Here is a 12173-nt window from a genome sequence, read left to right on the forward strand (position 1 = left end):
TAGCAGAGGGTATGACATCCTTCGGTGATGAAGGACAGTCCAGGCTATACACCTCAACGAACATTGAGTGACCTGGTCATACTGTTACTAATGATAGTGGCATGGACTGTTATTCTTAGGACATGAACTTTACTTAGTCAACTATGCAACATCATTGCAGACTACGAGGCTTCAATAAAACTAGCGACCATGAGAAATTTGACAGAGCCACTGGCGTGTCAATCCAACTCATCTACAACCACCCATTATCTCCCATGTATCTGCCGTACATGATAGATATTTGCCACTTATTGGAGGCTGTAATATCCATTGAGATATGCCACAGCAAAAAGGTTCTGTGGACACGAAGTCAACTGAGACATTGAGATGGTATGATGCGCATCAAAACAGCAACTCTTATGAACAACAATTTGATATTCATCCCCAACAATTCAACACATCAACAACCATCTTATCCGGAATTCTTCTTCTTTTTTCTCCCTCCGATCCTTCTTGTTGGAAAGCGCAGAAAGAACCACGCAGGATGTGTGATGTGCAGATTCTAGACTTTGTGTCTGGTATTTGTCCATTTCTCTTGCCGGCGAAGGGAGAAATGGATAAAGAGCTTGACTTTTCGACTTCGTTAAATTTCGTCCTGCGGAATGAACATCAAGCATACCATTGAAGCCTATCCAGTTATCTTATCGGTATTTTCTGAGGAACCCACGTCATTGAAAGCCTGGTCCGGTCCGGGATCGTCTTTTCAACCATCTTTATCTGGCGTTCTAGCTCTAAAGAGTCATAAACTTTGAACTACCGAGACTGCTGCATCGACACAACAGCACAAAATAGCGATGGTCTTGAGACACTTCCGGATTGGTACCTCGGTCCACACCATCGACTCCAAGCCAGAGTTAGGTTTGAAACAGGGCCTAAATATTACAGTGGAAATACAATCGAACCAAATGAGGTCAAATTGCACCAAGTGGGTGGAAATCACTAATCCTTTCTAACGGCTTCAACCATCGGATTCGGTTGAGCTTACCACGGCTATAACTAAGGCTAAGTTCTCATACCTTGATTCAGCGTTGGGATATCTCCAAAGATTTCAGCGCGCTGATCCATCGTATCTCTTACACCTAAATGTGTGAATGATCGCCGTTATACTGTTCTCATGAGTACATTTTTGTGTTCACTTCAGCAAGCACGCAAGGACCTTTCGAAGAAGAAAATTCTTCACAAATCTGGATTTTACCGAAGTCCATCCATCTTCGACTGCCTATAATATTGGAGAGGTACCGAGACACGGAATCCTTGTGATGAGATAGTATGGCTGGGAGATGAACATAGCCTTAAATGCTGATTCCAACAGGCCATTGGCCAGTTCCTTTGTCTGGTCGATTAGCATTCAGAATCTCCTCGTGCCTGGTCGTGGCGAGAGCGAAACGGACGCGTTCATCTTGGAGCCGTTCAGTTCGATGGTCGAATAGAATCCGCTGCAAGGTCATAATTCCGTTCAGAAGATGAAAATGCGTATCGATGGAAACAAATAAAATGGACACTTAATGGCCGAGTCTAGGCTTGTCCGAGTCCCGTCCGCCGGGTGCAAACTGTGATGTCAAATCTCCACATCTGGCCTCAATGGAATTCACGCAGCACAGCAGCTTCAATATCCCAAAGATTATATGGCTTTTGTACGGTCAACTATCTCTGATTCTGTCCGATCCACCATCTTTTCCACGACAGCGGCTGCTATTTCTCCACCAAAAGAATACGAAGGGTGTAGAAAAAGCAGCAGATCGGTGGGTGGGATGGCCTAAACCAGAGCACGACCGGATGGGCTCCCTTAGTGGGAGAAGATTACAATTGATATCGCGAATGGGCTTGGGTCTAACAGGCAACAAAGGTGGTATTCTCGCGACAACCACTGATATGACCTTGGCTGCGTGTTTGGCTCCAGAAGCAACTATGGTAAAACGATATTTCTCAACAACGCTGGTTGGAAATGTTTCTGGAAACACTTGGAGGAGTGGGACATGATCTCTTTGGTCGAGCAGACTGCCTACGAAATGCTGCAGAGTAAAGCATTAAATGTCTTGTTTCTGTGCTGTCTTCGCGTGGTAAAGCGTGATTGGGAATCACAGATCAGTGGAACTCGCGTCCCGCTACAGATCCGATGCGTGTCCGATACCGCAATATCGAAGAGTTGCTCTCACTGCGCACACCAACACAAGGTGTGTGAACAGGTAATACGGTCATCGTATCTCACCCGGTTGACAGGAGTATACCTTTTCATTCCTCTGCCAAGATATGATTTTTCTACTATCTTTTACGTTGAATAGTAATAAAAAGCGAGAATCATTCAGAATTTATTCCACCTCAGAATTAATCAAGTCTGTAGGATATTTCATATAAAATCACTTAATGATTGATCCGTCGCAGCCATCCACCGTAGGCCGTTCGGTTCGAGCGTCCCCATTGGTGCTTGCCGCACGGACCCATAGTATCACCGCCAGTCGAGCACATATCGGGACGGCGGAGCCTCCGATCCTTCTTTTGTGCAACATCTGGGGTAATGCCATATATCGTGTCTCACCATGCCCAGGAAACCCACACCGACGGCTAGGCAGCGGGTTCGGACTGGTTGCCTGACCTGTCGGAAAAGGAGACGAAAATGTACGCGTCACGTGGTCTTTTTTCTTTTTTTCTGACCAGAACTGACGGTTTGACATTGTAGGCGATGAGCAGAAACCGAGCTGTGCCAACTGTGAGGTTAAAGGGCTCGCATGTAAATATAGCTCTGATTTGGCGTTTGTGCCACAGCGTGAGGGGGGTTTTTCTGCTGCGTCAAGACAGGAGTATAGGAGTATTACAGTAAGCATGGCAATGGAGTGGACTCGAAAGTCTACTTGATGATGTGATATGGACGTGAGGCTGATTTTGATTAGTTTGTCGATGAAACACCCCTTGCAGGTGCAAATAAAGAGAAATCAAGGGCCCTACAGAGGGCTGGAGATGATTCTCAAAGCGATGGCAATGCTGGGTTTTCTTTAGACGGATTACAGTCCTCGACTGACTGCCCTGATGATCCTGGGGATACGCGCCGTGCATTTGAATTCCGAAACATATTGTCATCAGAAGTCCCCAATTTCAACTTTTCTGAGCCTCCAACCCCATTTGTTGGTGAACGGAGAGGGCCAGATGCTCGATATATGAATAGCGCTCCATACTTCGGGTACAGATCTGACACCAGTGATAGACCAGTCGAGCGACGGGGAGCCCTTACAAGTGGAAGTCATGAGACTGACTTGCTTCGACATTTCCGGTACCACGTTGGTCCTTGGATAGATACTGGGGACCCTGAGCTCCCGTTCGGACTACAGGTTCTTCTTCTTTCGCGAACCAACCGAGCTCTACAAGCTGCAGTCCTTGCGCTGTCAGCAAGTCAACGCCTTCTTGTGGCATCACCAAGTAACAGAGACTTGGAAAGCAGTCAGCAATTCCGAAAGGAAGCAGAAGAGAGTCTGGCGCGTGAATATGATTTGGCTAGATATGCTGGTCATACCCTCTTGATACTTCAAGATGCTCTACCTGCTGGACCACAACGGTGGAGAGGCCTTTTGATCCCCAGAATAGAGCATATAAGTGACTTTGCGTCACGAGCAGTGGGAGAAGAGCTTGGTGACGCTTTGTTTTGGGTTTACCTTCGACTTGGTAGGACAACCTCTTAACGTCTCTAACAAACCAGCCAGTAGACTAACCACTGGGCGTTACAGATCTCGCAGGCTCAATATCTTCTTCAAAACCACCACTTATGCCCTTTCGATCATTATTACGACGAGATGGCACCTTATTACACCACCCACAATCCACACGGCCTCAGACCGTCAATTCCGTATACAATCACATATTGTGCCTTCTAGCTTATTGTCTCGCCCTAATACATGGCGGCCCAGAAATATCTCCTCCCCATACAGTCCCGTCACCAGACCTAGCAGCATTCCCGTCTCTACGACAATCGCACTCCCTATCGCAATGGACATTCCTCTGGTCTGACTGCCAGAAATGGTACAACGAGCGACCAGTCAACGTGCGGCAGATCGTGGACATCCGCGGCAGCGAAGCCGACCAGATCGACGCAGACCACGATTCCTCATTCCCAATCCTCATCTACACGACACCAATGGCGCTGGTCGCCAACGCTGTCTACCATATGATTTCTCTCTTATTGCTCACACATAAGCCACGGCTTCTGAAATCACTCCCCGGACCAAGATCCGTCACCTCGCATATCTGGCACGCGCAGTCGATCGCCGGGATCGCAACAAGCAATGACTCCCCCGAACAATGGGATCCGATATTAGTTGCGAGTCTTCTCACTATTGCCAAGGAGATGACACACGAATCCCAGCAAGCAGCTCTACTAGATCGGTTTTCCAAGATCACGGCAACTACGGGCATCAAACTAGGCCGAGAGACCGACGAGCTTCAAGCTGCATGGAACCTGGCACGATACGAGGAGGAATTCGATGAATCTGACGCTATGATTTCATAATTATACCCAAAACGCTATTTCTATTTACTGTTCTTTTCATAAATGTTACCTATTATCACAATTCCATCATTTAATTCCTTTATTCCATATCGTATGCAAAGGGAATACTCTGCATAGCACCTCGTGTCTGTACACACATAGCAGCAGCAGCATTCGCCGTTGAAACTGCATCCTCGACATCATCATCAAACGCCTCCAAGCTCTGTCCGGTGGCCAAGAAACGCGCCACAGCAGTCGCAAAATACCCAACAAACGTATCCCCAGCTGCGGTGGTATCAACAACCTTCGCAACCTTAACACCAGCAACAATACCAGTACGGCCGCTCTTTGTCGAGAAATAAACCCCTTTCGCACCAAGAGTAATCAGAACGATATCAACGCCCGCTAGCTCATGGAACCGCGGTGCCAACCCTTCAGGCTGTAAATCATCACTCTCAACAACATCCCCAATAGGAAGACCCTCGATTGACCTCGCCATCTGCACAACCTCTGTCTCATTCATAATAAGCACGGCAGTCCCTTGCAGCGCTGAAAGCGGAATACCCTCTGGGAACACAGGGGCGGGATTGAACACCACTTTGGCGCGGTCCTCGATAGATGTATCATTGAAATATTTCAACAAATCCAGCGTCGTGGTGCGGGGAATCTCGCCTTGCAAAACGACGATATCGGGTTTAGGCTGGCTCTTGAGCGCAGTAAGAATATTCTCCACGGAACTCAGCATTCCGGCATGGTTTGCGCCAGGAACGACGAGAATCCTATTCTCGCCGCCGATAGCTTCTTCCACGATAATGGTTGCAGACCCCGTCTGCGCGACAGTCGATTGTTCGATGGATGTTGTATCGACGCCGGATTTCTCCAGCGCGGGTTGTAGAAGGGTCGTATAGTAAGGATCACCGGCTCCGACGGCGCCGATCATGTTCACTGATACATCTTGGGTTGTTGGGGATGTGAAAGAGGAGCGGCCGCAGGCTACAGCTTGGTTTCCGCCTTTACCGCCCGCTGAGACGGTCAGGGAGGTTGCTGTGAGGGTTTCGCCGGGTCCGGGGCAGCGCGGGGTTGCTGTTACGAAGTCGATATTTAGGGAGCCGATGATGCTAATTTGGGGCTTTCGGCAGGATGGTGGGGTTGTGGTGGTCATTTTGGTGGTTTTGGTGTTCGGGGGGTTCGGAATCTTGATGTGGACTTCAGCAGGTTAAATTGAAGTGAGGGAAATTGAATTGAGGGATGTTGAGGGTTTAATTGTTCCAATGATTGTCCCACATGACCTTCGTTATTTTTGGCGCGGTCTGGATAGCTCCGTCTCCCCACGTACCGCGGTCTACACGTGTTGCCTGATGTGGGTGCCGTAGGCTATGTTCTACCCGAATAGGCTAGTTCTACCCACCAAATATGCCAAATATGGCTTAGCGCAGAAACTGCACTGACTAAGCAGAGATGTTGCGGTATTCTGTAGGCCGCGGTTTACCCTGGACTCCAAGGTGTAACAGATAGAAAAAAGAGGTTTCGTTAAGAAACTTGTCGCTCGCTATTCTAATTATGAATTTATACTCTTAATAGTTGCCTCCTGATTCCTCCATCCGCCCGATATTTATCGTCAATTTTGGCCTCCGCCTCTGTCGGGGTGACCATGGATCCTTTGGAGCGACCTGTGATAGAAATTATCCTTAGTCCAAATATCTGCGCCTTTTGCCTGCATATTGTCTGGTCGCCATGGGCGGAGGATAGTCTGGATCATCTCATGCATGGACGAGTAGCATAGATGCCTTTGTTTAGGTCACAATGCCAGTCACCTAGAACCTGATTGATTCCAAAATTCTTGAATTAGGCAAAGGCGTTGGTTGACATTTGAGGCGATGAATGATTACTCCGTCTATTTCGGAGAATTTGTGATCGAAAGAGTCGTTGGCAACGAACTGCTTACAACAGCCTTCGTATTCCTAGACAGGTGATGTACCCCATTCGGGGAATTTATTCCCCGAGTCTGACATAGATCTAGATTGTAGCTCATTACATTCCTAACTCAAGCTTTTTGCTTGCATCTAGCTGGCTCCACAGTAGGTAGCTCGTGCATCACATCGTTTCAAGTCGGCCAACTCAGGGTCTCGAAGCCGGTAGGCGACTACTGTCTTCTCCGTGTTCTTTTTCTATTTAGATCTGTTATCTTATGAACACTCCTTAAGTATACACTATCCAGCCGCTTTGAGGCTCTATCTATTCTTAGTTCGCGGGGTCGGACGTAGCGGTCTGACCCATTAGGAGGCTTACTTTTGACCAGTCAAACATAGGAACCTTGTGCCAGCACTACAAGCACAACGCCACTACCAGCTTCATTATGGTATTTGTAGCGCTTGTGTTCTCTTGATGGTTGGGGACCCCGATATGCGGTCAGATTGCTTACTTTCATAGTCTAATAAGCAGCCCCCTTCAGCCCAAATATCGCTATGTATTAATACCGCGTGCGTTGCCCACCTTCTGTTGGCTTGGAATTCAAAACCAGCCATCAGAATAGTTACTAAATATTCTATATCAGAAGTTTTAGTACTCTACACCCAAGACCATCATGATAGTCTCCGGTGGAGCTCCAATATGGGCCGATACACCGTGGCCATTGATCCCATCCCCAAAAGAAGATGCGGTTAGTGGTTATCCATACATTAATTTGATATCCGTCTGATCAGATTATCTCTAGTCAAAACATGCTTCCATTCACATCGCGACGGAGATGACCCACACGCATAATTGTATGCTCCGTGCTCTGAATAGTATCTACCACCAGGCAGAGCAGCTCGAGAAGCTAGAAGACATCGCGGACTTTTTATTCTTTATCAAGTCCTGGTCAGGTTGGGTATCCCATCATCACACGATGGAAGAAGAAATGATGTTCCCGGGGTTTGAGAGGGTGATTGGAACCCCTGGATTCCTGGGCGACAACGTGGAACAGCATCACGCATTCCAGCCACATTTGAAAATACTCCAAGATTATAGCGTCAAAACAAAACCTGCGGATTACGATGCCTCGATAGTCCGCAGGACCATTGAAGAGATGGGCCCCAGTTTCCGTGAACATCTAGCGGATGAAATTAACAGTCTTCTCCAGATGATTGATTATGACTCGGAGGGTTTGATGAAGGTCCACGAGAGTTGTGTGGTCGAGGCAACCAAGCAAGACAAGGTATGTTACGTTATGTCTGAACAAAGAAGATGAAGTTAAACTGATCAAAATTATAGCAAGTTGTCCCTCCCATGGTGCTTGGACTGCGAGATGTCACCTTTGAGGGTGGGACTCACTGGCCAGCACTACCTCCCATGGCCGAGACAGTGGTAAACTATGTGTTTGCCCGTCGAAATTCGGGCGCATGGCGTTTCCTTCCCTGTGATGGCTGGGGAAAGCCTCGTCCACTAGCCTTTGGACCTATCCAAGAAGAGCCAAAGAAATAAAGGTAGCGAAGTAGTGATAGGCTTATGAAGGATTTAATGTCTTCTATCTTCTTTTTTAATATTATACCACCTTACACACCAGTTGACCTGCTTATACATGCTTAGCATTCATGTTTGAATTAATTTCAATTCCGAGTACTATGTAGACTCTCAACCATACATTAAGATGGCGTTGAAAGATGCAAACAAACTAATAACACAAAGAAGTAGATCCCGCTCAATAACTCCGCCATCCCTAACCCAATACTCCAGTAGCAAAAATGAAAGCAAACCATTCAGTTCATCTTGACCTGGAACAAATAACGCTGCCGGATCTGCGCAACATCATACACAATGTACTCATTGTAGTGCAGACCAAACTGTGTTGTATCTTGGTCGTTGTTGCCAATAGAAACATCAGGCATTTTCACACCCTCCAGAGCCGGGCTCAAACACCCAGCATCCCTCCATCCACCAGGGATGTTTTTGCCCCTGCCGAGTGTCGCAATCTTGCCAGCATTGCGCGCTTCTTCGCCAGCAGTATAGCTGCTGCGGTCAAGCTCCAGCATGGGCGCTCCGAGTTCAGCATCACAGAGAAGGAGTAATCCCATTCCACGGCTGTTGTAGGGACAACAGTAGTTTGCGGATTTGCTCGACATATCTGCGAGATACACTCCCTTGCCAAACATGTAGCCATTGACCGGTGCTTCGGGCGGTGCAATGCGGAGACCCTGGCTGAGGATACCACCGAAGTTTGTACTGCGAGATCCGTGCCAGAGAAGGCGGCGGTCGCTGTTTGGGATGTTGGCGTAGGGGGATGAGTTGAAACGGTCATTTTCGCCTTGGCGCTCGATGCGGAAGATGTTCACCACCTTGTAGTTCATGTTGTGTGTCTTGCCACGCGAGTTCTGGAGGTAGTGTTCGAGTTCTTTGAACTCGGTTGATTTGGGGTCCACTACATAGGAAATCTTAGTCTCTTGGGATATTTCGGGTTCCGAGGGTCTATACTCACGTTCGGTCATCTCCTTCATGCCCAGACTCTCGTACTGGCGATCCAGAGGGTGGATGTCATCGTCTTGCTTAGACTTAGATGATACCATGATTTCATTCGCAACATCCATGTCTGTCAGTGCCTCTAGCAACTCGATTTCCTTCTTGATCTGTGCATTTGTGCTTAAGGTCGGGGGCCGACTGCGGCCAAAGACGTGAGGAATCAAGGTGAAATATCTGTTGCTCAATGTCTCTATGGCATTATGATATGGTTCGCCGTATTTCTTTTGTGCCTCAGTTGGAGTAATCATCAGCTCGGATATCTGTTTCAGAACCAAAAATCCACTTTTCAAAGTCCTGTCCCCGAGCTTTCCGAGTGGCAGCTTGTTGGCGTCATAGGACATTGCTGCCAATGTGTCGAGAACATTTTGTTGGTTGAAGATGAAGGCCATGAGGTTTTGAAGCCCTGTGGATAAGACGCTCTGGGCGGCAGGCTCATCTTCCTCTTCTTTGATGGCTTTCCCCGTTTTCACAGCCTCTTCCTCTTCGTCGTCCTCTTCATAGTCGCGCTCAAGGAACGTGTACTTTCCGTACTTAGGGGTATCGAGCCGATTCTCCCATTTCAGGCCTGACTTGTCTTTGAACTTCTTCTCATACTGCTTCGTTGCATCTTCCAAACTGCCGTCCCCAAGACAAGCCGACTGCCCATGCTCTCCGACTCGACCCCAGCGCGTCCAGGTATAGTACTTTGAATTTGCACCGACCAACAACTGGACGCGATAGAACTTGTTGGCATTGTTGGCTGCCACAGTCTGGCTCAGGGTGGCATCCCAGATGAGGCCTGCACTGTCAATGTAGACCTTGGGGTCTGTGGGAAAGTGTGTCAGTTTGTTACCCACGTATAAGTTCTGATACCGCAGACTTACCCTTGAGTTTACCCAGTGCCTCGAAGCCCTCGTCAATTGGAATATTAAGCGCCTTTGTGGATGTCTTCTGGATGTCCTTTGTCTTTTTGTTTGAAGTTTTTTGATCAAGATCTTCATCGGCACCTCGTTTCTTGCTTGCTGGCTTCTTATCCTCGGAAGATTTAGCTTTGCCGTTTGCACCATTCTTCTGGCTGTCGTTTGTGGTGTTGTCGGCATCATTTTGAGCAGAAGCTGCATCCGCGCCTCGCTTCCTGGTAGTACGCTTGTTTTCTGCAGGAAGAGATGCGCTGCTGTCTGTAGTCTTCTTCTGTGTGTCCTCATCTGCCTGGGACGCCTGATCGGCCTGGCTGAAGGAATACTTCGACTCCGGCAACGGTTTCTTAGCCTCGGCTGATTCAAGAAGCCACGAAAGTGCGACAATATGACAATTGGCGACTTGGGAAGCTTGTTTGTCTAGTGGATTAATCAATAAAAGAGTCCTATTGTTGTACAGTGACACCTCGAAAGTTTGGAAGATTGACCGCTGCTTGCTATCGCACACCATGTAGACCTGTCACTTTTTTTTCAACAAAAAACGGTGTTCAGGGGGCCACAACAAGTGTCTCAAATATGGTCAATGACATCCACAACACCGCCTGCCACGGCTTTGAGTGTCATGATAATGAATTAACCATTTGGAAAGCGCACGGGGATTCCAAACTTCGGAGGTTGTCATGGCCTGTGGTAGTGCACTCACATTTGGTGGTCTGCTTCTCCACATCTTTCTCAGTGGTCACTAGATGGGTACAATCATCCGTGACCGAGGTGCTGAAAGTCGCTCCATTCTTCTCAATAAGCGACTTCAAGTCAGCTAGAAGTATCTGGTCAGCGTGCAAATTGTGGTGGAGATGACCTAAAGGCCGCCTCCCAGGCTTGCAAATAGGGGGGTGGTCTCATACCTTGTTTTAAATTCGGAAAGGTCCCGGCGACAGCAATCACCAGCTTCTTGAAAGTTCGAACCGGCATTTCGTATTGCTAATCAAGACTAGGTACTAGGGGTAGAAAATAAAAATGCAGTGTGTAAAGGTTGAAGAGGGGAAAGTTAATCGAGGACGAGATTGAGATGTACGAGGTAGTACATGAGAGGAAAAAGACCGGGGGGCAAACAAAAAGTAATAGAAATGCGATGAAGATAGAACAGGAGGAAACAAGTCGCTCTTTAAATAAAAACACGAAGGTGTCGTTACGCAGTTAAGAATTGTGTGGCCTGAGGGATCGGGCATCAATGAGGCTGCTGCCTGGCACTAAGCCAGGCAGCACACCCTTTTTTGTGGAGATTGTAGTGAGTCTCCTGAACTAGGGAGTATACATCGTCATAGCTTCTTAACGCCCAAGTAATTTCCCTTTCCAGACTGCTTCGCTAATTCTGACATCCCCATACGCTGGCGGGATTTCTTGTCTTGTCCTTTGTCCCTTCACTTTTTACTAGTGATGAGAATAACTGACAACTACTCACATCCCACAGCTCGATAGTCTCATTGGCCGCCTAATAAATTTCCAGCATGCTGATGAACAACCTATGACTTGAGTCTACCATCCCTATGGAGACTTTATGTAGTATGGTGCTACGTCCCCGCAGGTGCCGCAGCCTTCGGGCAGACGTACCGCGACAGGAGGGGTTGTGCCTGGTGAACAACCAGTCATATATGATGCGCAAGCTTGTGTCAACCTGACCATCTATGCGTCTGCCAAGGGCTACTTCGACGACACTGGCCTATCAATGCCCAAAAAGCTCCTTTGGGTACTCGTCTATATGCATGGGCGACTGTGGTTTCATCGAAGACAACGGCCCATATCTGTTCATGATACGACAAAGACGACTGAGCCGGTAGCCCGCGAACCCATTGGTTTGATAATTGTATCGATAGATTACCAGCTGAACTGGCAGGGCTTTATCGCCTGCTACGAGCTACTCGATGACCAGGAAGCGTGGCGAGCCTACATTCAATTGTAGGCTACGAGACCGACGAAACAGCTTCCTCCGACCCAGAAATACATCAAAGCCCGTAAACTTGACCCATTTAACATCATTCCCTTTGGTGGATTGACTGGAGTAGCCTCATTCTTCATACACGCCTACTCAGACATATCTCTGTTCGACCGATTCATCGCCAAGAATGACTCGCTCAACATCGTATATAGCTACACGCTTAGCGAGTTCAATGCATATTATCTGCAAGATACATGTACCAAGGGAAGATGCCTACAATTGGAGCTTCAAAAGGGCCCAAAAATTCCTAGTATCCTGTTCAGTTCCGCAGCAA

At 47.8% G+C, this 12173-nt stretch overlaps 5 protein-coding genes across 5 annotated transcripts; 3 read left to right on the forward strand and 2 right to left on the reverse strand.

Moving 5' to 3' along the window:
* Positions 1-2576: 2576 nt before the first annotated feature.
* Positions 2577-4534, forward strand: N7479_001294 (uncharacterized protein; the record flags this gene model as incomplete). The annotated part of the gene is made up of 4 exons (XM_057248991.1): positions 2577-2655; positions 2717-2853; positions 2928-3693; positions 3756-4534. The coding sequence occupies 4 exons, from the start codon at positions 2577-2579 to the stop codon at positions 4532-4534; spliced, it is 1761 nt and encodes a 586-aa protein (XP_057113423.1).
* A 79-nt stretch (positions 4535-4613) lies between these two features.
* N7479_001295 (ribokinase) lies at positions 4614-5675 on the reverse strand (the record flags this gene model as incomplete). Its single annotated transcript, XM_057248992.1, has 1 exon — positions 4614-5675. The coding sequence occupies one exon, from the start codon at positions 5673-5675 to the stop codon at positions 4614-4616; it is 1062 nt and encodes a 353-aa protein (XP_057113424.1).
* A 1422-nt stretch (positions 5676-7097) lies between these two features.
* N7479_001296 (uncharacterized protein) lies at positions 7098-7975 on the forward strand (the record flags this gene model as incomplete). Its single annotated transcript, XM_057248993.1, has 3 exons — positions 7098-7172; positions 7227-7709; positions 7766-7975. 3 exons carry the CDS (start codon positions 7098-7100, stop codon positions 7973-7975), a joined length of 768 nt encoding a protein of 255 aa, XP_057113425.1.
* A 275-nt stretch (positions 7976-8250) lies between these two features.
* On the reverse strand, positions 8251-10875 carry N7479_001297 (uncharacterized protein; the record flags this gene model as incomplete). Its single annotated transcript, XM_057248994.1, has 5 exons — positions 8251-8909; positions 8967-9812; positions 9871-10323; positions 10607-10720; positions 10809-10875. The coding sequence occupies 5 exons, from the start codon at positions 10873-10875 to the stop codon at positions 8251-8253; spliced, it is 2139 nt and encodes a 712-aa protein (XP_057113426.1).
* Positions 10876-11134: 259 nt separating this feature from the next.
* N7479_001298 (Carboxylesterase type B) lies at positions 11135-11863 on the forward strand (the record flags this gene model as incomplete). The annotated part of the gene is made up of 2 exons (XM_057248995.1): positions 11135-11191; positions 11468-11863. The coding sequence occupies 2 exons, from the start codon at positions 11135-11137 to the stop codon at positions 11861-11863; spliced, it is 453 nt and encodes a 150-aa protein (XP_057113427.1).
* Between the last annotated feature and the right edge of the window lie 310 nt (positions 11864-12173).

Source organism: Penicillium vulpinum (genome assembly GCF_028829585.1).
Source record: "Penicillium vulpinum strain IBT 29486 chromosome Unknown utg000001l_segment0_segment0, whole genome shotgun sequence".
Classification (NCBI taxonomy): domain Eukaryota; kingdom Fungi; phylum Ascomycota; class Eurotiomycetes; order Eurotiales; family Aspergillaceae; genus Penicillium; species Penicillium vulpinum.